At 40.7% G+C, this 25,412-nt stretch overlaps 1 protein-coding gene across 2 annotated transcripts in view; it reads right to left on the bottom strand.

Moving 5' to 3' along the window:
* The window catches only part of prkd2 (protein kinase D2), a 37,776-nt gene that overhangs the window by 9,034 nt on the left and 3,330 nt on the right, over nt 1–25,412 (bottom strand). The window contains exons 2-11 of one of the 2 annotated variants that reach the window (XM_044354054.1): nt 4,384–4,522; nt 4,024–4,155; nt 3,663–3,862; nt 2,301–2,484; nt 2,140–2,211; nt 1,924–1,941; nt 1,568–1,727; nt 1,326–1,437; nt 427–504; nt 9–327 (exon numbers count right to left, since the gene is read on the bottom strand). In XM_044354054.1, coding sequence (XP_044209989.1) covers nt 9–327; nt 427–504; nt 1,326–1,437; nt 1,568–1,727; nt 1,924–1,941; nt 2,140–2,211; nt 2,301–2,484; nt 3,663–3,862; nt 4,024–4,155; nt 4,384–4,522 — 1,414 coding nt within the window. The remainder of the gene's footprint in view (nt 1–8; nt 328–426; nt 505–1,325; nt 1,438–1,567; nt 1,728–1,923; nt 1,942–2,139; nt 2,212–2,300; nt 2,485–3,662; nt 3,863–4,023; nt 4,156–4,383; nt 4,523–25,412) is intronic. The other variant, XM_044354055.1, reaches the window with a different exon arrangement.

Genomic DNA, 25,412 nt, shown 5'->3' with positions numbered 1-25,412 from the left:
CAACTCACTGTGAGTTGTGTTCCCCTCAGCTGGTGGTGCATCCTGGAAAATGACTGGCATGAGGGCCTGACGAATGGCACTCTCCCATGCCTTGGCCACTTCGCGGCCGATGCCGCTGTTGGGTGCCACTTGGCTGGGGGAGGGAGGGGTCTGGGGGAGAGTCTGGGGGTTGCTGGAGGGCAGAGAGGGTAGGGTGTTGGGGTCCTCCCCTACAAAGTAGCACATAGTGCCTGTGATGAGCTCAAAGCAGTGGGGATTTGTGCCAGGGGGGACAAGAGTGAAGTTGCTAGCAGGTCGCAGCTCCAAAATTTCAGACAGAGGAATCTCCTGCAAGAAGATGGAGTGATGATGGAGCAATCAAAACAGCTGCACGATTAAAAATAAATGACATGAAAACATAGTTTGTATGTTTTCAGCTAAGCTTACCTTGTAGTATTTGTTGGAGGTGTTGTTCTGGAAAAGGATGATGCACTTACAGTCCAGACGCCAGTAGTGCCTCTTTCTCTGTTGGGGATTGAAGTAGGGTGGGACGTTGAGGGGTAGAATGGGGAGAGGACAGAGGGTGAGGAGTGGAGAGAGGATTGGGGGTAAAGTTCAGAGGTCAACATTGATGCTTTTCAGATTCGGAGTTGACATCCAGAGGAAGAGAGGGAGCGGCCAGATGAGAAGAAGGCTGAGCAGCTGCAAGATGAGAAATAAAGAGAGGGTGGAAACAAAAAAAGAGGGAGAAAAGAGACAAAAGTGAAAGAAAGAAAGAAAGAGAGAAAAGTGTTAGTGCAGTCAGAGAGGAAAAACAAGCAAGAAACAAAAGTAGAGAGACTGAAAAGTTTCTTTGAGGTCAAATATGTTAGGAGAAAGAAAAATCTGAGTGGACTTTTAGCTTGAATTCACCACACATCTCTTGAAAGCTGTTATGTTTTCGGGGAGAGACAGTCTCATCATCAATCTTCAGCTATCACACACACACACACACACACACACACACACACACACACACACACACACACACACACACACACACACACACACACACACACACACATACACACAGAAAAATAATAGAGAAAGGAAGTCATAAAGTGCATGAAAGCAGCGACCAAATGATCAGGGTCGAAACTATCAGGACAAAAAAACATAGTAGAGAAGAGCTGGAGGACAGAGAAAATAGACTAAATGATGGCCAGACTGTGCTTTGTGTGAGATAGTGGGAAGTAAACAAAACAAACTTGCAGCAGTAAATCACAGAAAAATACTGCGAAGAAGAATAGACAACTACACGGCATGTATGTACAAGAAAGCACAGGAATTATGGGTAATGTTTTTACCAGTGTGTCCTTATTACTGTAGTGAACCATCCATCCCTCCTTGATAGCTGTGCTGGATCGACGGGTTGTCTGTCTCACCGACTGTACCACCCTCATTAATGGGATGTAAACACTGGAAGAAGAAGGACAGAATTCAGGCGGTTCTTTGAGTTTCTGTGTGCACCGTTATTTTCTAAGTGGTATTCCAATAACATTCCCTTAGAGACTCGTTTGTAGTGTTGCTCCAAATGTTTTCCTCATACCTCTGGTCTCCGCTGGCTCCATCCTGGTTGTTGTCAGGAGAGAAGGACCCAGGGATACTACAGGCCTCATCTGAGTCATCTATTGAAGATTTGTCCGAGGCATCGTATTCACTGCTGTAGTCCATGGGCACCTCGGGGTCCGCGCTGGGACTCAACATGTCTGGGGCAAAAAAGACAGAAAGAAAGAGTTGAGTGCAACTTGATTCACAGTGCTTGTTGACAATTGCTGTGAATTTTGTTTACTTTATACTGCTATGACTACCATGAAGACTACTATTAGAAAGCTGTAACACAAAAGAAAGACCACTAGAGTACTGGTTTACATGCATCAAAGACCAAGTACTGATAATACTTACCGCAGTTACTTCTGTTGTCTGAGAAAATAAAGAAATTAGTGCCAGTGAGTTCCAGTTTTGTTAGATTATGGGTTATATTACAGTATGTGTGCTTATGAATAATTACCTACGTCTGACAATGGAAACATGCAGATGAAAAATTAATACTTTTACAAAATTCATGCAGGGTTAACAGAGTTTTGAACGCACTTGAAAAAAAAACATATTTTCTCCTACCTCCAATGGTCTCCCCAAGGCAGTCATTAGGAACCTTGTATGCACAACGTTTATGGCAGTTAAACTTGCAGTCTGAGAGGAATAGAACACAATTCATTCAGATGAGATTTCATGTAATCTGATTAATTTAACACATTTACTCACTCCGTCTCTCTCCTCACCTTTGCACTGTAGGCCCTGCCTGAACAGCCCTCGAAGGAGCCTCTTGCAGTACTGGCACACTGTTGGCCGTGTGTACGAGTGGACTGCAAACGTGTGGGGCACCTTCACCTTGCTCATCAAGATCTTGTCCAGATGAACGGGTCGACCCGTGTAGAAGCGCCGGGCGTCACTAGGGGTCCGTGGCTTGCAAGACAGAGAGGAAACAAAGATGAAACTGAATACTTGTTAGGTAAATAAAACAGCTAGGAAGCTATAACTTCCCTTGAACAACAAGGTGAATGACCACCACATCACTAATTGATATATCACTTACATAGCACGTACTGTAACACGATCTGAATATGCAAAAATAATGATTTACTTGACAACAAATAAAGCCAATTCCAATCCTAATTTTATAATTGGCTCTCTAATTTAATGGCCTCTCTTAATCTACATCTTTGTGATTGGTGTACTGTAGATTTAATAGGGGAACTCTATCAGGAATAATGGCGTTCTCCTTGATTGAACTAATCAGTTTATTTAAAATGCTCACCCAAATTACAATGACTTCATACAAGCCCTAGTGGAAGGTAGTCATACAGATATCTTTGGTTTTATTTACTGAGATATCAATTTGAGCAAAAAAATGTTCACAGCCATTGTTGTGGATCCTTAAAAAGCAGGACATTGTTTCTGTAAATAGTTTTTCAAATGGTATTTTAGCTGCTTTAAACAGAACTGATAAATTTCTGTATTGGGGTGGCAGCACAAGTTATTAATATATTGGCATTTAAATTTGGAATTATCTGCATGGGTCACGTGCGGTTTTTATAATTAGGTATACTAACCCCAAAAAGGGGATATATCATACACATTCCCAGGTGTATATTTTCATCCTGAGGCTCTACTAGAATATCTTTGCATGATTTACAGTTCAAAAAACTCCTTATTTAGCTTATACTGACCCTTAGTGCAACCCCTCAGTTCAGCCTCTGTCTGAAACAGGTCGTTTCACCTCCTGTCAATTTAAGCTGCCACTCTGCAGTCTTCCGGCGGCTCCGGAGGCTATGTTAACAGTAGTAGTAGGATTTCACTTCCCCCAAATTGGACCCAAAATATGAGAGTGGACATTGCAAACAATCCGCGGCTATCAAACAGACTGCTGTTTGTGGCCATGCGAGAACAATCTGATGTAATTACAGGATAGAAGTAGAGGTAACAGTGCAAATGAAGCGTTCAGAGCTGCCTGAAGCCTTGGCTTTTGACTTGCAGGCAGCATTTTTACATACGTTTATCTCAAGTTTTGAACCTTTAACCAGTCTCCTTAACTTTAATAGTCTAAACTGACCAGAGTATTGTTTACATAAATACACTTGTACCATTTGAGTGTGTGAGCGGATGAGGCTGGTGTCCTCTGTACAGGTGGAGACCGTCCCGACACTGTACACTGACTCAGTGGTGGAGAGACGCAGGGACTGACTGCTGCTTAGGGAGGTGGTGGACAGACGTCGTTTTCGAGCTCCACTACAGTTGTTTGGAATGCTGAATGCGCAGCGTTTGTGGTAGTTCAGGCCACATCCTGCAGGGGGCAGCATGGATCAAGGAACCGAGGAGCAAGTGATCAACAGAAAGAGAGAGAAACAGAGAGGAGCATATTCAGTGACTGTTAAATGGGAGGAATGCGTGGAATACATCAAATTGTCTCTTCTCATTAACACTTTGTCGCTCCATTTCTCTCACCGTCACACTTGAGCCCTTGTCTGACCAATCCGAACAGCATCTCTCCACAGTGATCGCAGAAGGCCGGGGCCCGGTATGAGTGCACATTTAGAGCATGGGGACGAATCTGGAAATCTTCAAATGTGGCTGCCGCTAGAAGAGATAAAGGGGGTAAGGTGTGGTCACGGAAGGTGTGATATAATAATGCTACTCTACATAGGCAGAACAAAGACTGATTAGATCGATAAGATGAAAACAGGATGGAAAAAAATAAATGGGGTGTTCTTTCAGACAGGGTAACTTTGCAGTTTGAAAAGCAGATTAGGCCAGTGTAAGATATTACCTGTGGAAAATAAGCAGATAAGGACTCATTTTACTTACCAGAGAGCACCACCTCCACCAGATCTCCCTCCTGAATGTCACATGCAGCTTTAACAAGCTGCAGGATGTTGTTGGTGGTTGTGTCATGCTTGAACAGCAAAATCTTGTCATAAATGCCATAGAAGCCGCACTCTGGGAACTGGAAAATACAAAGAGAACATTGCACAGATGCATGTTAGGATGATTAAGTGTAGAAAGGTTGGGCATTTGATTAACATGGTGATTTTCATCATAGACTATTTGTTGATAGGCTAGTTGCTGCCATCTGTTTTAATAAAGGGTTTTACAGTATATACAGTAAACTATCAGCAATAAAAGCTTGAAATTCAGTATTCTGAATGGTGACTGAGTATATGTGCGCTGCCTGTCAGGTGTTCCAGCCAAATCAACAGTTCACTGAGCCTCAGTTAGTGACAGAAAATGCTTCAGTTCAAATAACATCAGAAGTGAGTACATAATCAGAACCAGCCAGCTGTAATGGCAGAAAACAAACCATCTGATGAAATGGAACGGACAAACACACGCACACCCACAGTGGGGATTTTTTTTCTCTTCATCCTGTCACAGTAAGACATGATTAGAAACAAATTCAATAACTTTTTATACTGCGTCATTGTTAAATTGTCAAACTGGATAATATTTCTTTTAGAATGTTTGTTCTGTTTGTGAATTGTTAACATTTTTTCTTGAAGAATGAAATAATTGGCTGGCAATGCACAGAAGGCCTTGTCAAAGTATTTATTTATTTATTTTATTGATTATATATTGGCAAAATAGTATGCAGCTACCTAATATCATTTTACTTATGTTTCATAGGATTTAAAAAATGACCACAAAAGATATTAAAAAGCTTTAACATGTTTCTCTCTTGAAGTAGCTTGTAGGAACATGATTTATATCTAAAACACAAATTTCAAAAATACATTTTGCAAACACAGAGTGTCATTTTGAAAATAATGTTTTTGATTTTGAAATGATTGTTCATGTTCGAAAATATACAAAATATGATAATATATTTCAAATTTCTGGCAAAAAATCAGTCTGTAAGGACACTAACTAGGCTGTCAAATAGAAACAGCAGCAGCCCACCTTTATATATTTATATTCAAGCAGTAAGGCAGTGTTTATTAAAGGTTGATCTTTTACAACTTAAATAAGAAATACATGTTTGCTCCAAACTAGGCTGTAATCAAAACTACACCAAACATCCTAAACAGTCACTTGTTTTGCTGTTTTCATTACAACTAGAGTTGAAACAATTTTCAGTTAATCGTTCAGTCCATCGACAGAAGAAGTCATTGTTCAAGCAAAAATGCTGAACATTCCCTTGTTCCAGCTTCTCGGTTGTTTGTGAGCATTTGCTGCTTTTCTTTGTCTTGTGTGATTATAAACTAATAGTTATATCATGAGATTAGAATAAGATTAACTTTATTATTAACCCAGAGGGAAAGTGGTTTACAGTATGTGCACAAAATTTAACATGCACTATAAAAACATACACACTAAGAAAGAAAGAGAAACAATCAGTGGGCAGAATCAGTTTTGAAGGTTGGTTGAATTAAACAACCGATTGGATGACATCACCTTGAACTTTAAAAATGGTGTCATTTTGTAGACCAAACTAATTAATTGGTGAATCAAGAAATGAATCAGCAGATCATTCAAATAATTGCTAGTTGCAGCCCTAACGACAACATCTTCTATAAGAAACATCACATTAAGTGCAGTGAAGATGGTACATTTAGGGACACAACAGGAATGTTGGCACATGGGAAATCAACCATATGACTTTACTGTATGTCCTTAACTAATTCTATCATGTCTGGATGGAATATATAGCAACCGACAAGCAAGTGTAACCACCGATATCCACAAACAAGAAATGCTGGCTGTCTTCTACAAATCAAGCAACTTAGCCAATATGGAAAGGATGGAAGACAAAAAAGAAACTTTATCTTATCCTACTATCAGTCATATACAAGTACACACACACACCAGGTGTTTCCATGAGGGCCTTCCAAAGATATGAGAGAGTCAGTCAGGAGTCAGCAGAGCGAAGGAGGCTGTCATAGGGAAACCCTGCTCTCCTGAATAGTTAATACTGCCTGGTTCACTTCAGTGGCCACACCACACAGGACACCACAGGTACACAGACGGAGAGAGAAAGAGAGAGAGAGAGAGAGAGAGAGAGAGAGAGAGAGACAGAGAGAGAGAGAGAGAGAGAAGTGTTCACTCATCTTAAAATTAATTTATCTTTTGGTGAGAACACACTGACGGGATGAGGCCAGGAGAAATAAGAAGAGAGAAAAAGGATCAAGATGCCGTCTTTCTCCTTCTTACACACACATAGACAGACATGCATAATCCTCCCTGTTTCTCTTGTTGTTGTTCTTCCCCTGGCGGAGTCAAGATTCACCATCTGGCCCAGCTCTAACAACTTACAGGAAGGGGAACCCTGGTCTCCACCTTGGACCGACACAATGACACACATACACCTCCTCCTCACTTACCAACAGACACACCCTCCTTACAAACAGCAACACACACCCTCTCTTTCCCCCATTTCCCTCCTTTTCTCCTAAACACACACACACACACACACACACACACACACACACACACACACACACACACACACACATAGACTCCCTCTCAGTTTCCCAACAGGCACTCCACATCACCACATCTGAAATCCAGGCCTGGCTTGTACCGCTGCCAAGCTACACAGTGAGTCCACCACGCCCCAGCAGTGGGCTACTGCTTCTGACCACACAGTCAACAATGAGACACAAAAAGCACACAGTGGCCTTTTTTTTTCAAAATGCACAGAACATCCTTAACCTATTTCACAATCGTTATATCCATAAAGAAAATCACAGACAACAGGTTACACCATATAATAAGAAAGTGGAAAACAAATCCTGGCAGTTGTAAAGAGTTGTGAAAGATGTATGAACAAATCAACAGTGCAACCACTGAAATAGTGGTTTTTCTGTTTGTGCAGCTAACCTATTATGCAAAGTTGATTCACAAACTTGACACCACTGCTAATGTTGCAGGTGCTGATTAGACATTAAAATGATTCATTTAAAGGTGCAGTTCACCCAAATTATAATTAGTGATATCTATCCATGTACAGTACATAATTTTGGTTTTATATACCCAGGTTTTCTGCTGACACCCATGTGCAATGCAGCTTATTACATTCATAATACATTCATTCAACAAGTGCATTCAAACTTGGAACAAGCGCTACATGTTATCAAAAATCTGAGGTGTATCCCTTTAGGGTTTTTATGGTTTAGAAATGAGATAGGGGTATTGAAATGTGGTCTGAAAAAGTGTGTTTTTTCAGCCTGCGACAGAGGACGGGAAGATGGGCAGAGACCCAGTTCATTACACCCGCTGTGAGGACAGAACAGAGAGGAGCCTTGGCTGAGATGATCAGTGTCGGAGTCCTTGGAGTGATGGGTCACATCTGTGCGGTTTGAACATGGCTTGGTTAATAGCATTTCAAGAACTGAAATTTGCATGTTCAACAGCATCATTTCTTTCCAGAATCAGAATCCACAGAAGACACTGTCAACAGTTTTCATAGGGACTATTTCTAAGGTATGAAGTAGATCCAGGTCAAACTATCCACATGTCTGTGGACTATTCAGAGTAACATTGCCACTGTTTGTAGAAAGAGATGAATTTTTGCAATCTTTTATTGCTATGATAAACACATATAAAATTCTATTCATCTTCATTGCACGGGGGTGGAAGCAGAAATCTCAGAGATGCATATCTCAAAACCAGGCCAAATAAAACCAAAACTATCTGCACAGCTGGATACCACAAGTGGTAAGTGAGAAAATATGTTTTTTTGCAATTTGGGTGAACCGACGCTGGCCATGGTTCAGTTAGACAATACAGATCCTAATAAGAAGAGACTCCAAACTTCCCCACCTCCAGGCTCCAAAACTGGTCTCTGACAGGAGTGAATCATGTAAAAACTCCATGCATCAGTACCTGGGATTGCCACAAATAAGACCAACTGCTGCCACATGTGATTATAAACACCCACAGTGCCCAGATCAGAGGAGACTCCCAGCTTTGCCCAAATCCACAGACAACCCTCAGCCTAAGTCATTTGTAAGCCCCACAACGCCTTTTGATGCCAGACTCTATGCTATTAACCCCGTACTGTTACCGTTACTGCTTGCTTCTTTCCCTGAGCAACTCAAGAAACAAGGCTAGTCATATTATCCTGCGCCTGCTGTCCAAAGCATACACAATGTGCCGACCACAACTGCAGTTGCCACGTCTTTGCAGACCACAAGACTTTGCAGCTCTTCTGAGGAGCACAATATCCCAACTCCCAAAACCACAGTCTCCTCTGAGAAAATGACCATTTTCTTTTTTTTTCTTCTCTGCCTGTTCCAGTTTTCAGTGAAAGTACAGGGTAGAAAGAGCACAAAAGCCACACATTAGCTTTGTCTGTATGTCAACATGGTGAAAAATGACGTTATTTGTCTTGTAATTATATAACCATCTCAATATGTTTGTGTGTACACTGAATGTTTGACGTTAATGGTTAGTTGTATTGTTGCAAGAGACTCTCTGTGTGGGGTGTGTGTGTGTGTGTGTGTGTGTGTGTGTGTACAGTTTGTAGACAAAGAGCTGGCTGTATTGTCACATGTACTGTAGTATAATATAGTGTGGTTTGCCTGGAGACAGGGCTGTGTCTCCAGTCAGTTTCTTTGGGTTACCAAGGATCAGGTTGCCCTGCGTTGCCTGCACTATTCCTGCAGCTCTTCGGGCCAATGAAGCCATTATGAGTGAAATGAATTATGGACTAGACTTTCTTTACCTCAACCCCCTCCCTTTGTTTCCCATTACTCTTATTTTCCTCTTCATTGCCTTGTTTATCAACCTCTCCTTACTTTGGAGCTATTAACCTTTCCTTATGGCCCATCTTCTTTTTCACTCAGCTTTCCTACTACAATTTTTTTTACTATAATATTTTTTGAGCCACTCGGAAAGGTAACAAGACCAGTAAATAAGAGTAGAGAAGGAACAGAAACATTCTGTCATCTTTTCTGAGCTTAAACAGCCACTAACATAGTGCTCAATGTGGTCCACTCCCTCTCTTGAAAGCTGATGTAATGTGAAAGCCGGCCAGCAGCACTCGTCCTCGCTAATGACTTGACTAACCTACTTTCGTCAAAGGTCAGATGCTGTGTTCTGTTTGGGAGATGGTAATGTTTTTCCGTGGAAGTGTTAGACTGAGCATAGAACATGTGGATCTAAAAATCTACACAGTAGAATGAGTGAAAGAAGATTTTGAAGATTCTTTGTCTCTGTTTCTTTGTCCACCTGAATCCTTTCAGTCCCAACCCAAAAACTTCCATATATATATTGCACATTTTCTTTTTCAGAATAATCAGTGGTACTTGAAAATGAAGACATTTTTTATGTGAATTGTGGGATCAATATTATATTGATTATATACACAGTATGTACATTCTATTAGGACTATGAAGGTTTCAAATATGATAGCCTACAACAGGTCAGTAATCATTAACCAATACATACTGTTCATATTCTGACTTTTCACATTATGGAATGGGTCATTTTTAACCAAATTTTGAACCACAAATGTATTTTGCATCCATAGATATCTTATCAGTCATTAATAAATAGGCTATTAATCCTTCATTAATGTTTCAGAAAGCAGAGAGAGAGATTTCTTTAGGTTTGACACTATTCATTTAAAGAAAAATTGCATTCACACTATATTTTGATCTCATGTTATCTAAAACAAGAAAACATAACATGATTATTTCTATTAATTTATTGAAACTGAAGGATGCAACAACACTTGAATGTTAGTTTTCATTATAACCATTAAAACCATCAATCAACACCCTCTATGTGCAAAAACGTATACCAGCTGCACAAAATTAAATAATTTTGAAATATTTCCATTTTTGTATATACTGAGCCACTTTAGTAAAAGTCATAAAATCGCAGGCTTAAAAAATGTAATTTATGGTGTTTTTATTGCTTTCAAATGTAAAAATGGGTCAAATGTGACCTTTACATGACCCGGTCACATTTTAGTGAACTCTAAGCTATCTATTCCCCAATTAAAGGATATGTTCACAATTTTTCAAGCCTTTTGCTGGCTGTAATCATCCCTCCTGTTCATACTAACCATTAGAAGATCCCCTCAAAATGCATTTACAATGTAAGTGATAGGAGACAAAACCCAGAGTCCTCATTTTAAGCAAAAATGAATCTAGAGGTTTATCTCAAGATAATATGAGGCTTCAGCTGTCTGAGTTTTTCAAATAAAGTGGATATCTCCTACATTTACAGTATTCCTAGTAAAAATGTCCCTCATTATGTTTTGATGTACAGTGTTTTCCTGTTCAGCTGCAGTGGAAGGATTATAACAAGAAAAGGGAATTTAGCCCTAAAAAGATTGTAACTTTGAAAGAAATTGAACTGATTTGACCAATTTGGATGGCTGAAGCCTCACATTGACACACATAAACTTACATACATTTTTGTATGGAACATTGAATGTGCATTATGAAGGGATGAGAACCAGATATATTGAGTGATTGCAACATAGCCTACATAAATCAGTTCATGTGCAACCCCTCCTTAAACAGTGGGTAAAATGCTGGGACTGACAGGATTAACAGTGCTAATGCAGCCCTCATCAGGATCACCCACAGTACTGTGACAAGTGTCACTTTTTGTTGCTGTGGGTCTCAGTGTGCTGTTGCTACTGTCAATAAAGTCAGTAAGGGCAAGTAGCTTAATCCAGGTGGCTCAGTCAGTCATCATTAAAAACACACACTCACACAAAATGGTCTAAACACTCAAAAACAAACAAAACAATTGATATCATTGTGTGTACACCACACACACAAAAATGTCTCTCTCATCATATCGGCGTGATGTCATGGAACAAGGCTTTTGAGAGTGAAATTTGAATACAATGTTTTTGAACTCAAACACACACACATACACACAAACACTGCCACATCGTTGGCTGCCATTTCCTCTCCCCTCTGCTCCTATTCTGTTAGCTTGGTTATCTCCTTATCGACCACCTTAACCCCTCGTCACATGATGCAGCCCACATGCACAGTGTTAGTGATCAAGGTCTTTTGTCTGAAGTGTAACAAGTGTAGACAAACTGCAACCTGCCATATATGAAACAATTACCTAATTCCTCTTTCCTCTTCCAAACAACTTCATGTTCATGCACCCACATGCACATTATAGCAACAATATATTCTTCTTCTTCTTCTGACGTGTTCTGAGAAATGAATGAGTGAATGTTTAATTCATGTGAATACGATCAACACAGAAGGAAGGAAATTCAACTGCAAGACAAGCTTTTTTTTCTCAACACTTCAGCAACAGGTTAGCCTCCCCTCATCAAAGAAGCAATGCTTACACACAAGCACCAACACTGATGTCCAGTTGAGTCGGTTTCGTTTCTCATGCGGGGGGCTCGTCAAATGGCTATAGAGTGCTGGCTCTAAATATAGACCCTCTTTTCTGTATATAAAGATGCTACTTGTGTGAAGAACAAAAAGACTTTTATGTCCTGCTGAGAAAGCCGCTTGCTTCTGCTTTTCATCCTCCCCATCACTTCCCCTCCAACAGCTCAGCATGAGCCACCTTCGACCGCCAAGCCACACAAACACGCAAGCACGCACAATTGGGCTCACACATTCACACACTATCAGATTAATGCAACAGCCTCAATGCCATCTAACCATAGCTTTGCACTTTATAGACATGCAGCAAATGTAGGTCAAGAACAAAGGAGTCAAGATCAAGCCTGTATTTTGTTTAACTGATGGAAATATTATCATAAAAGAGGATTTATGCAACCTCATGGATGTCATTTGCCTTAATAGGAGCTCTCAGCACTTAAACTCCCTTTAAGGTGTGAATTCACATAGAGAGCATGATGTCACTTATTCTCTACTAACAGCTTTGTCAGCTATAAGTAATTCTTGCTTTTGGTTTCTTCAACATCAACATGTTTTCATGTCTTCTTCCCCCCCATCAAGGGAAACTCCACAAGGTCCGTGAACTGACACTGAACATACTTTTTCTGTCCACCTTACAGGTTATATTGTTTAAGTTGTTTTATTTCTATCTCATTAATGGTATGTGTTGTATATAATGTTATTTTCATATATTTATTAAGTAGTAATTATTATTAGTAGCGGTTGTTGTAGTATTATGATTATTATTATGATTATGTTTATTATTATTATTATCAGTGGCGGAATGTAATGCATTTTTTTACTGGGACATTACTATTTGTACTTAAGTAAACTACTCGTACTTCTTCCACCGCTGATTATTATTAGCAGAATTATAATTATATGTTACCTCCCAAACAGAAGAAACTGAGACCCTTAGCATGTGGTTTATAGGTCTTCAAAGATGTTATATATACAATAGTATATTGTGGGTCTGTAAAGGAAGAGTACTGTTGTGTTAAATATGATACAGTTACCACAGTCACACAGGAAGACACACAAATGCTATCATGTGAATACTGTGTAAAAAAACAACCTTATCAGATATGTTAAGATCCAACATGTTCATATAGACCTCCCATGTTTGGCCAACACTGGATTTTCTGATCTGAACTTAAGTTATCACATCTTGGCACAATCATTTTAAAATGGTGATCACCACCACATTCTGTGAAAACTGACTGAATTGTTAAGTTTATGACCCTGGGGCAAGCAAAAGTTCACACTGAGATGAAATGAAACTGATACTCCCACCACTCTTGACTGTTCTATGCAGTTGTTGCTTTTTTTATTTTTTAATAGTACTCAGAAGAACAACTGGGGGAGTGAGATGTTACAGAATGACAGGAGGTGGATTTGTGTTTACACAGTGCAGTATGTTAAGAAACACTGCAGTTCTGCAGAATCAATTGGGCCAAACGCCAAAGATGACAAAACTTGATGAACAGCTGAGAATTGGTGTGGATGAAATACAAGACTGTGTATGACAGCACGCTGAGCTCTGTAAACACTGTGACCTCTATAGCCCTACATGGTCCTCCACACCGATGTGTTTCTGCAACAGAAGCCGGTTATCACAACAGGAACCTGATCCAGCCATTTTATAGTCAAGAGGAAACACGCTGCATCCCTTCAAACAACAGACATTGTTTAAACATCCATGTCTTACTGGGGAACAAATCATACACCCCCCGCATCACGTGTGTGGGTTTTCATGTGCACACATTCTTGAGGACCATGATGATGGGATGTTATGCACCTGCACTGTGTTTGTGTGAATTAATGCACTCACGCCATCTTCATTAGACAATACCCTGATTGTTGGACTAAACTGCCTCTATCCTTGTTAACATGTCAGGCACGGGACTCAGAAAGAATCTCCCCACCTTTCTGAAAGTGATGAGGTCTTTAATGAGGGGTTTCCTTAGCAACGGGCATGTAAAGACGTCAACGATCTGCCCTCATTAGCTCCTGACAACAACTTGGCGCAACGCAGGAATTTTCCTTTTGTGCTGACAGCGTTAGTGATGGAACAAACGTATTACTGGCCTGGCATGCTATTTTTAACCCCAGTGAGGTCACATGCTGACGGAGAGATGGAGCAGACAACAAAAATGCCAGCAATCCCTGCCCTCCCTGTGCCCTCAGTCACCTGTAGAGTTTACTACAGACCATGCCAGCTTTAAGAAGACAAAGAGAGAACATGAATTGTTGTTTTTAAAACACACACATGAAATCACAGGTGTGAGTGACAGCCCTGCGCCAGAATGGCAAGAAACTAAGTAATACCCATGACGTCAGCTAATCACTGGGCTTGGCAGGCACAAAGAAAGAAAACAAAATGTGAATGAATCAACATGGAAAGTGTATACAAAAGGACAGACAAGTGAAAAGCTACATGAGTTAGGTGACATAGTGAAGTATACCACGTATCATGACATCTCAATCCATATTTTATTCAGTCACTTGAATCAGGATTGTCTCTTTGTTGGACTTTTCACAAGCAGCAACACAAACACACCAGCAACCAGAGGCGGCTTTTGCTGCTAAATACTCAACCTGCATACATAAATACACACATATACACACAACACACACATAAGGAGAGAAAGCACCTGTGGTCAGAAGTTCAAAGAGAGTTGAGAGCTGGTACAGCAGGATATATTTTATCAGTGGTAATGACGATAACGCATTCATTATGATCATATCTCATTTAGAAGAGACATTAAAGGCCAAACGCAAAATAGTCTTTCTTCCTTGATTTGATGTGTTTCCTGTTGAAACATGATACATGGGCTGGACAAGAGATGTGGGAGAGATTTTTCAAAAGTGTAAACCAATGAAACATCAGTTGGAGTTTTATTTGATGGTTGACGCTAAAAGTTGGGTCTTCTCAGAAAAAAATGCAGCATATATACAGCTTTCAGTATTCATTTGTTGAAACAAATGCATCAGAGTTATGAGCATGTGACTTTCCCATTCTGGGCCAGCACCTCACTAGAATATGTGTGTTTTCCCTCCATTTTTTTTCTCTTTTTTTCAAGCAGTCTTACATGAAATGCCAGAAAGACGAAATAAATAAGTGAGGATAACAGTCCTGTCGGCCACAGAGATGCACATATGTTTCTGGATTAAAGAAGCTGAAGCTGAATAAAAATGAGCTCTATAGAACAGCATGGAAAGCCAAAAAAAGTAACTGAACATTAAGATTACACACCAGACTGCAAGTCTTTCACAAGCACTGAATGTTGTTTGTGCACACTGCAGCTCTTTATATTGTTAATATTAATAAGGACTGCTGTACTGTACTGTAAACTCAGCCTTTATGTTTTCCCCTGACTCAGGTTTTGTGTGTGTGTGTGAGTTTGTGTGTCTCTTCATGCAGAGCAAAGACATAATCAGGTTTACATTCCTGACCTGCTAGTTTCTACATACCAAAGATAACTGTGTAAACCCAAGAGACTGTGGAGACGCACACACACACACACACACACACACACACACACACACACACACACACACACACACACACACAGAGTCATGTTTCCATCACTTCAGAGAACATTACATTGATTACATTCATTTCCTGGAGACTTATCCTCACCTTAACCATGACCACCACATGCCTAACCTTAACATAACATTAACCCTAAACTTACCTTAACTTTAAACCAAGTCTTCTCCCTAAAATTAATGATTCATTAACTGCACTCCATAAGGAAGGCAAGTCCCCACAATGTGAGGAATACATACCTGGACCACAAACACACACACACACACACACACACAACAAAAAACCCTTTCAAGCATCTGATCCATAAACATACAATCAGCCGAGGTCGAACACACAAACACAAAATGCAACAGTGCCAATGTAGAATGGACATGGATTCATGGACATGGACAACATGGATTCCTGCGCAAAACACAACACACAAACGTGTGTGGAAAAAGAAACACACACAAACAGCCTGGGTTTAATACAGACATGCACATGCTATATTAAAACAAGCATGGTAAATTTTGACATGAGCCCTGCGTGCATTAAAAACCGGTGGTCACAGGTTCACATAAAAACAAATCAAAGACTTATTCTTGCACAAATAAAAATAATCTTTAAGAACAGAGACCATGGAGGTTGAGTGAAGAAAAATATACAGAGACACACGTAACAGCAACAAAACACAGAGAAACCAAACACAGAGCACACAGAAATAGTCCACAGCAGAAATTAGCTGCACACTTTGGAAGGAGAAGAAAAGTGCAAAAATGTTTAATGAAAGCCTGACCCTGTTGCATGCATTATACACCCCTGTGCCTTGTTCACTTTGTGTGTGTGTGTGTGTGTGTGTGTGTCTTAGGCTTAGTCTCAAGCAGCAGCACAGGGACAAAGCGTCTCATTCTGCTCCAAGCATCAAGCAGGACAGAGAGGTAACATGAGAGCCGTGACCAGGCAAGAGAGAGGGGTCTGCGGATAAAGGAGACACGCACTGCTGTTCTGAACCAGCCTTTGTTGGAAGCAGCTCCTGTCTCCATCAACTCCACTCCCCTCATCCTCATCCTCCTCTTCTCTCTTTTCTCTCTCTCTCTCTCTCTCTCTCTCTCTCTCCTAGGCTCGATTTTGGGCAGGTAAGCTGATAGGAACCTTGAATTCAATCGACTCTGTGTGCAACAAACAACTCACTGACTCACTGAACACGAAGAACAGAAAGAGAGCAGGCCTTCATATGAGAACAGAAGTCTGAGTGACACGTAAAGGGATGGAGGCAAAATGAGCAATGAAACAAGTGTGCTGATGCTAAAACTACTTTTTCAGTATACTTCTTTGTGTTTCAACACTAACTTCAACAGCTGGACTGTCCATTCAATATCCCATAGAAACTATCCATCATGTTCATTTGGCCTCATTAAGTAGTAGTAGTAGTGTTTACGTTTTGTTTTATTCATTGCAGTTATGTATTTGTCTTTAAATGATGATTTTGGATTGGTGCTTCAGAGGTCACAGGCTTGTTTCTCACACTGCACTGTTTACTGAAGCTACGAAGGTGAGCATACTTTAAATAGCTGCGCTGCAGGCATGAGTCAGCTGAAAAACAGTTTGTGCAGACATTGTTAGTATTTAAATCCTGGTTGCTGATCAATAAGTGCTGATCCTGGATTGTGTGGTGATATTAGGACATATATTAGGATATTGTATTGTATTGTACAAATCTTAAGTTAGTTTCCAAAAAGTCAAAAAGCCAATAATGACAATTAATTTGCTGTGACAGTCATGTGATATGAGTCAAGTTGGGCATTATACTTTCCTTGCATGACTACTCATGAATTACACTGTGACAATCCAGTTGTAGACTGCCTCTGTATTAACATCAGAAAAAGTCCCTATATGGATGATGACTTCAGATGTAACGGAAGGCTAAAAATAACAATCAAATGAGTAATAATGACAGAAACTGACAAATAGCTACAGTGAACACAGGTGCTTGAGAAGCATGTAGTGAAGTTATGTCTTTTTTTCATTTAAAAATAAAGAATATATTAGAGATATTAATGGAGTTGAGATGGATGGATTTTTTGCACACCAGTGGACACCCCACTGTTTCTCAAATCATCTACTATTTCCTTGCCAGATTGATAGATCTACCCAAATAAGTTCTCCAGAGTGTCCATAAAGTAAACACACACACACACACACACACACACACACACACACACACACACACACACACACAAGGCCATGAGAGTGTTTTCCATGTGCCAAGAGTGCCATGGACACACAAACACATGAAGCTGCATGCTGCGGGCCACAATAGGCCACATTGCTGCACTCTGAGTCATCCCCTCTTCCTTTATGCTTGTTCCCTCTCCTCTCCACATGCTGTTGTTTTCTTTCCCTGTGGCATGGCTTTAGATCCTAATTGAAAGAAAGGGAGAGAGAAAATGCTGGAGGCTATAGACTAACCCCAGTCATATGACAAACATGCGGTTACATTTATGGAGTTTTTGCCTCAGCTAACTAAATTGTAACACTATTTACTCAAAAAGGAAAAAAAAAACAACCCACAAAACTGCACTGCAACTTTTCTGTTTTGCTCTGCAGAAATATTGCACACGTTCATGCACACAGACGTGTGTAGAAGGGCCACCTCCTCTCAGTACTCTCCTTGACTGCAAACTAAATTATACATTTCTATGACACATTTACATGATCATTAAATTCAATAACCTATGATTAACGAGTGAGCGGTTCATTTACATATTTCATTGGGTATGTGATATTCAGGCAAATTAGATATATGTTCATTCATGCTAAATGAATTAAAGAAAGGCCTTTGAATTAGCATTAAGGCATGAAACAGGGGTGAGAGTGTAAGCTGTTTCTTGAACAAACACTCTTATATTGTATGTCATGGAAAAGTGATCATTACATAATGCAAAAATAAAGTAATTATCTTGGTGAATATCCTAGAGCTTCCTCAGATCCCTTGTTGAGAGGTCTAACTAATAGGCTGTCATTTTACAGTTGCTTATTCCACCGTCTAGGCTTCAATATTGATGTCAAGTGTTTATCTACTGAAATAAGACTGTGGTTTTGCCTATTTCCCCTCATAACTAAGTGTCCCCTGCACGTAGACACATATAGGCAATTTGCAACGTGTCTGAGACACACTAACACACACACCCAACCCACCCCGTCAACCCTCACACTGACCCCATTGTCTGCTGCCTTCCCAAGAACACTCTCTCTCACTCACACATGTTTCACACACCAGACGTTAGAACAGCAAATAGTTTCATGCCCTGTAGCGACGTAGCTCTGCTTGTGTTTCTCTATGAGATCAGGCACAATATTTTCTATCTGTGGTGGACAGGCCTCCCTAACTTCTCATTCTCTCCCTGTGTTATGAAAATGTGTTTGTGTTTATTTACCCTTGACCTGCAGTTCTCTACCCTCTGTGAAAGAGTCTTGTGTTGTGCTGTATCTCTGACATGAGAAGAAATTCTCTCTCTCATAACTGGCTGGTACGAACTCTCCACATGGTTACATGCCACCAAATGCCGCTCAGCTCTGCTCAGCAGCTCCAAATTGGATTATGGCACAAAACCGTTTTTACGGATGCTAATCGCTGGATCAGTATCATAAGGTCTCCTTTGCTCAGAACAAGAGAAAGAATGTAGGGAGGTGTGGGAGGCTGAACGGGTACGAAGAACACATAAATGACAAAATTCAGGTAGGCTTTAAAGGACAATTCCACTTTATTACAACTTGGGTCTCATTTTGGTAGTTTTGGTTATAGTTTTTACTAGTAATGAAAACAGTGTAGTCTCCTAAATAAGTGCTAGGATCTAGGAATGCGGCTACAGTGATGTCCAATGGGGCAAGAAACAGACAAGTTGGTGAAACTGTAACTTTATTTGGAAGTAAAACCAAAAGAATGCATGCAAAATGTTTGTAACCAATAAGGGAAAAAAATCTGTGTGGTGTGCCCAAAACCACAGCAACTAAGATAGGTCAAAAGAGAACCAGGAAGAGGAATGTGACTGATGTTTAGTTTGGGTAATAATGACCATTCACCTTCTTTTTCTTCCAAATTAGTTTGTTAAACATGGAGGGTTTCTTGCCCTGTTTTGACCTGACTTGATCATATAAAATTCAGGTTGTAATGAAGCAGAATGATCCTTTAATACACTGGGCGGTGCTATGGATTTGATCTTTTCTGCATTAGATCTCACAAAAGCTCTTTCAGGATCCCAATCTCAGCTGCAGCTCAAGATTCAAACACTTCAAATCTCCATCCATCATCCCACACCTCTCTCACCTACTGATACACATCCCTGTCACTAAGCTCCGGGGGGCAGCGGTGTGTGCTTTGAATAATCAAATGTCCTTGTGCGGACTAAGCTTCCTTCTGCAGCACACACGGTCAGTCATGCAAAACTGTTCCGCTACCATGCAAATCAAGAGAAAGACACGCACACACACACACACACACACACACACACACACACACAGTGATAGAGAAAGAGAGGTTTGGGTAAGCAGAACTGATACATGTCGCTTTGAAAATAGACACCATTTCCTTCAGGGCAGTAAGGTTTTAGTAGATAAAGTTATTATAGACGCTGTGAGATTCAGCATTTATCTAAAGCTACTACATTTGGTCAGCAGCTGCGTTATCTTCACTCAGTCATTAAATGTCATGCGGACTGATAAAGGCATGGTTTGTTCTTTCGCTTGCATGTCCACCTGCCACTGTCTTGCTAATTGACTGGCATTTATTCAGTGACCAACAAAGGTTTGGGTTGATAAGCAAAGCGTATTTGCCCAGTGGGTCTCATACATACAAGATGCTTTTTAATTCTCCAAGCAGCAAGACGAAATCCCCATGACATTAGATAAGTGCAGTGGATGAAAGTGTACCTGTAGGTTTGTAATTCAGACCAAATGAAGTCAGCCCTCTTACCTACAGCGGAACTTTGTTGTTTTCATACAAACAATATGACCTTGTCAGTCACACTGGGCCTTTATCTGGAAAAATCAGGGCCAACTGTTACGTTACTTTACAGTGTTCGTGTATGTGTAGATTACATGTGCAAGAGGGTGAGGTAAACAGGAGGTGGTGTGTATGATCCCATTCCCAGGGCCAAACAGCTTCTCCAGGGAGAGAGATAAAGACACAGCCCTTCCAAAACGGAGGTGGAAACAATGGCCAGGGCAGGGGCTCTCTATCACAGCTGTGTGTGTGTGTGTGTGTGTGTGTGTGTGTGTGTGTCTGGTTTCTGATATTGTTTTTAACCATAAAACTAAGGAACAAAATAAACTTATTTCTCTTTATTTACATCTACAGAGTCTAGTCAGAGAGATTCCTGTTACAAGACATGGACATAATGGGTGCAGGTTGATAATGTTACAGCACTTACTGGCATCCTCCAGCAAGTTAAACTGTGAAATACTAAATATTCAATACAATTTCTGCAATATAAATGTTAATAGCAGCTGGCATCTCATGTATCCACTACTGGATTTGACACAGCTCACTGGCTGTTAAACATGTCATAACTCATCACAGATTAGTCTACAGACATGTTCAACAGTCCGGTAATGTGACCACAGCCAAGACTGACAGGACTCAACAGGTTCTCACTTGTGTTCACGTGCTGACTTACTCACTCACACACACACACACACAAACACATTGTAACACACCCAGTGACGTCCACACAAATCGGTATGCATCTCAGTAATGATGAAATATAACCGTTAAAGAGACACACCTTTTTGGCAAACTAGGCCAAGAGGGAACACAAAACCAAACCTGTGAATACAATATGTTAACTTTTCTGTTCTGTAGCTCATTGTGGTTTTTTCTTTATCTTAAAGCCTGACTTAACCTGTATAATATCCTCTGGAAAACATGAGCTAAGGTCACCACTTGACAAACCGGAATATAGGATTTTTGACTCATCACTTCCTAAAAAGTCTACGTCCTCAAAACTTGTATTTTCCTGGCATCTAAAATGAACATGGCAAGAGTGTGAATTGCCCCATGTTTCTCCACCTGAAGTGTGTTCAAGAGCTGACAGGGGAGGCCATGGTAGTAGGCAGATGAATGCAGTGGGAGCAAAGTTGATGAACAGGAGCAGAGATGCGAAGAGGAAGAGGAGGTAGAGCGTGAGAGGAAGTTGGCGATAAGAAGGGCAAAAGGGACCAGAGATGAGCGGATAAGGAGAGGAAGTACAAAGAGGAGGAAGAGAGGGAAAGGCACGGGAGGAGGAAGAGTAGGAGGTAGTTTCCCCCCGAAAGATAGTCAGAGGAAACGGACGTCATTACCTTTTTATCCCAGGAAACAAAGGTATCTACTGTATTAATAAACAATTAATACAGTAGATAGGGGGAAAGGAAAGGAAAGAAGGGGGGCAGTGAGGCCTGCCCAACAAAAGAGTGAATACAACAGAGCTGCATCATGGTTGGATGGAGACAGACCTCTGGTTTCCAGGCCACACTATTAGTTCTTGTTCCATCAGGAGGAAGGGGTTGGGGCGGCTGGAGGTAGCCCAGCTAAATGGGAGTTTGGCAAGCACTATTGCCAGGTAAAGAGTCAACTAAGGTTTTAGTAAAGCTGGGCTCAGACTGCACAAGTTTTAAAATCCTAACCAATTTTGAAATCGGGCTGCATCACGCACCTTAGGAGAAACTTCACCAATGTTCTTCTCTCTGATCTCAAACATGCACACACTACAAGATTTGAAAATAATAGTGCATCACATACACATATTATGGTGATGGTGAAGCAGATGTAAACAAAATGGAGACTGACATGGTGCAACAATTTGCTATAGTAACACTTTGAAGTGAGAAAAAACAAAAGCAGAAGGCTAAATGAGCCAGGATGAAAAAATGTTTAGGGGACATGGTCAACACAAGTCGACCGCGAGAGCTTGAGGTGAGATTTTAACTGTCAGTTTTAATATCTGTCAACAGTAGTATGCTAGCTAATGGCTAGAATGTTTAACATTGCTAGGCAACACTGACTTCACTCTCTCATTGGCTATTGTGGTCCCATTTGGAAAGTAGTGACGAACAGTAATCATCCAGATTTGAACTATCCAGATTTTAACCCCTCACATTACCAGATAATCAGGGCTGAACATGGGTACCCACAAAGTTCTCAGACAGGAGGAGTGAATCGGGAATAAATCAGCCCAAAAGTCCTGTAGTCTGAGCCTGGCATAAGGTGTGGTAAGTTTGGAGAGTAAATATGTAATCAAAGAAGGACAGAGTGTTGGCCTGAGAGATTAGGGTCAGAACAGGAGACAAGAGCTGTAGAGAGGCCATTAATTTAGGGTTGGTGTTGGAAGTTGAAGCCAGGGAAGAGTGTGCTTCTCCATCTAGAAGTGAATGGAAAAACGTGTCAATGGAACACAAGGAGGGAGCCTGTGAATAAACAGAGCCAGTGACTCACCCTTTCTGGGATGGGAGAGATGACCGTGGGCGGGGGTGTGGGGTACAAAACTGTGTTCACTACCCCTCAAAAACACACCAATGTGGGCATTCATGCATGCACACACAGTCCAACTCATGTGTTGCACTCAGTTGGCTGGACCAGGACAAGCTGTCTATTGTCCAAATTTCCCACCTAAAGCCGCATAGCTCCTAGCAGGGCAGGAGTTTTGTATTTAGGGGATTTTGGGATTGCTGTGTGTGTGTGTGTGTGTGTGTGTGTGTGTGTGTGTGTATGTGTGTGTGTGACTAGTCTAACAAGGGATCAGACTCTGAGTGTCTTATTGTTTGCATAAATGAAGGTACTTTTTCTGTTTTGTTCTCTTGCTTGATTTTAGTTAAAGGACCAGTATGTAAGATTCAGGGAGATGTTTTGGCAGAAATGGAATGTAATATTTATAAGTATATTTAATTAGTGTATAATCCCATGAAAAAAAGAATCACTGTGTTTTTGTTACCTTGGAATGAGCCCTTTATATCTACTTAGGGAGTGGGTCCTCTTGCATGTTTCTACAGTAGTCCAGAACAGACAAACCAAACACTGGCTCTAGAGAGGGCCTTTTGCAAGTTTTGCGGCCACTGTAGGTTCTCCTACACCATTGAATGGGAGAGGTTGAGGGGAGGAGTTATCAGTTGGTTGCAATCTGCCACCTCACCCCTAGATGCCACTAAATCCTGCACATTGGTCCTTTAATGGTGAAATGCCTATTTACTATTTACTATTTACAAAAGATAGACACCAGCCATTATTGTACAACATCCCTTATCCTAAAGTTTTTAACAAAAGACATGACGGACACCAGGCATATGGAGTAATTTGTCTTCTTCATTTGTCTTTCCATTTATGGTGGGCAGCCGTAGTGCAGCGCCCAGGGACCAACTCCAGTTCTGAGGATAGGAGTATCCTAATACCCAAGATTCTTTGAGGATGGGAGGAAACCAGAGCACCCAGAGGAAATACGCAACACACAAACTTCAGCAGTCAGAGTTACTCAGATCAAGTGGATATCTTCCAAACAGTCTTTTCAGTACAGAATTATATCTTTGTGTTTCCTCGTTGAGCTGCAGTGGAAGTAAAGTAACAAAAAGAAGGAAATTGTTACTAAAACAACTGTAAATTTGATAGATAACATCATGATTCGACTCATTTGGATGGCTGAAGCCTCATATTAGTTTGAAATGAACTTAATATATTTTTGCATGGAAGGAGGCTTGTGGATTTTGTCCTCCATCACTTACATTGAAAGCACATTAGGAAAGGGTCCTCTAATGGTCAGTATGAACAGGAGGAATTATCACAGCAAGCAAAACCTGTTTCAGTGTCCATTTGGGCACCTGAATATTGTTTTAAGACACACTTGAAAAACTGTGAACGTCTCCTTTAAACAATCAGACTGTATGCTTAAATACACCTGCGGTTAAACCAACCTCTGTTAAAATAACAGGTTGTTTCACTGAAGGAGGCAAAAAAACATAAAAAAAATAATCTATTTTCTTTTGCTGACAATGTTTTTCTTAATTAGATGCTGCAGAGCAGGAAACACAAACTGGTACCATACAGTATGTATATTTAGAATTCTGCTGAGCAATCAACATTCCTTTGGTTGTCTAAAAATATAGAAAAAGTTATGTCTAGATGGGTGTTATGTAAGGAGCTCTGCGGCATTGTGGCCACAATACCCTCTTATAATATTACCTATGGCTGTTTATTAATTATCTTTAGTGTGACCTTACTGCAGTGTCAGACTGGCCATTATTTTCTTGACTCCTGCTTTCCCACTTCCTGCCTTGCATCTGACTCCTTTCCTGACAGCAGCATGTCCATGCACACACGCACACACGCGCACACACACACACACACACACACACACACACACACACACACACACACACACACACACACACACACACACACGCACGCACGCACGCACGCACACACACACACACACACACACACGCACACGCACGCACACACACACACACACAGAGGAATGACCCCACAATCGAGAAAGTTTTTATATTTCTGCTGGGGTTTTCCCAGGGCTCCAAATTGCCAGTCCACCTTTTGTGATACTGACTAAAAAGCACCAATTAACTCACTCAAAAATACTTGATGTGTAAGTCATCCATCTCAAGCTTCATTACACATTCACAATCCTCCACATAACAATTTTGTTCTCTTTACAGCCATGGCAGTGACATCCTCATTTCAACATCATGGTGACATACAGGAGTTGATGTCCTCATTAGTCATCTAAAAGACAGCAGCTTCACTGCCATTCTTTGTACTGAATGCAATTAGGTCTATTCCTCTTACAAATGTTCAAACTGATCGACCAAATCTAAATTTAGAAGTATCTTAGCTCTCACTGGGTAACCATAGTGACCTTATAAGCCTTCCAGCAATAGTGTGTCCTTGTTGCGTGTCTTTTATTAGATATTTCACGGTTTTGGTTCAATGG

The sequence above is a fragment of the Thunnus albacares genome, chromosome 6, assembly GCF_914725855.1.
Source record: "Thunnus albacares chromosome 6, fThuAlb1.1, whole genome shotgun sequence".
NCBI classification, from domain to species: domain Eukaryota; kingdom Metazoa; phylum Chordata; class Actinopteri; order Scombriformes; family Scombridae; genus Thunnus; species Thunnus albacares.
This window is presented reverse-complemented; position numbering and strand designations above follow the sequence as displayed.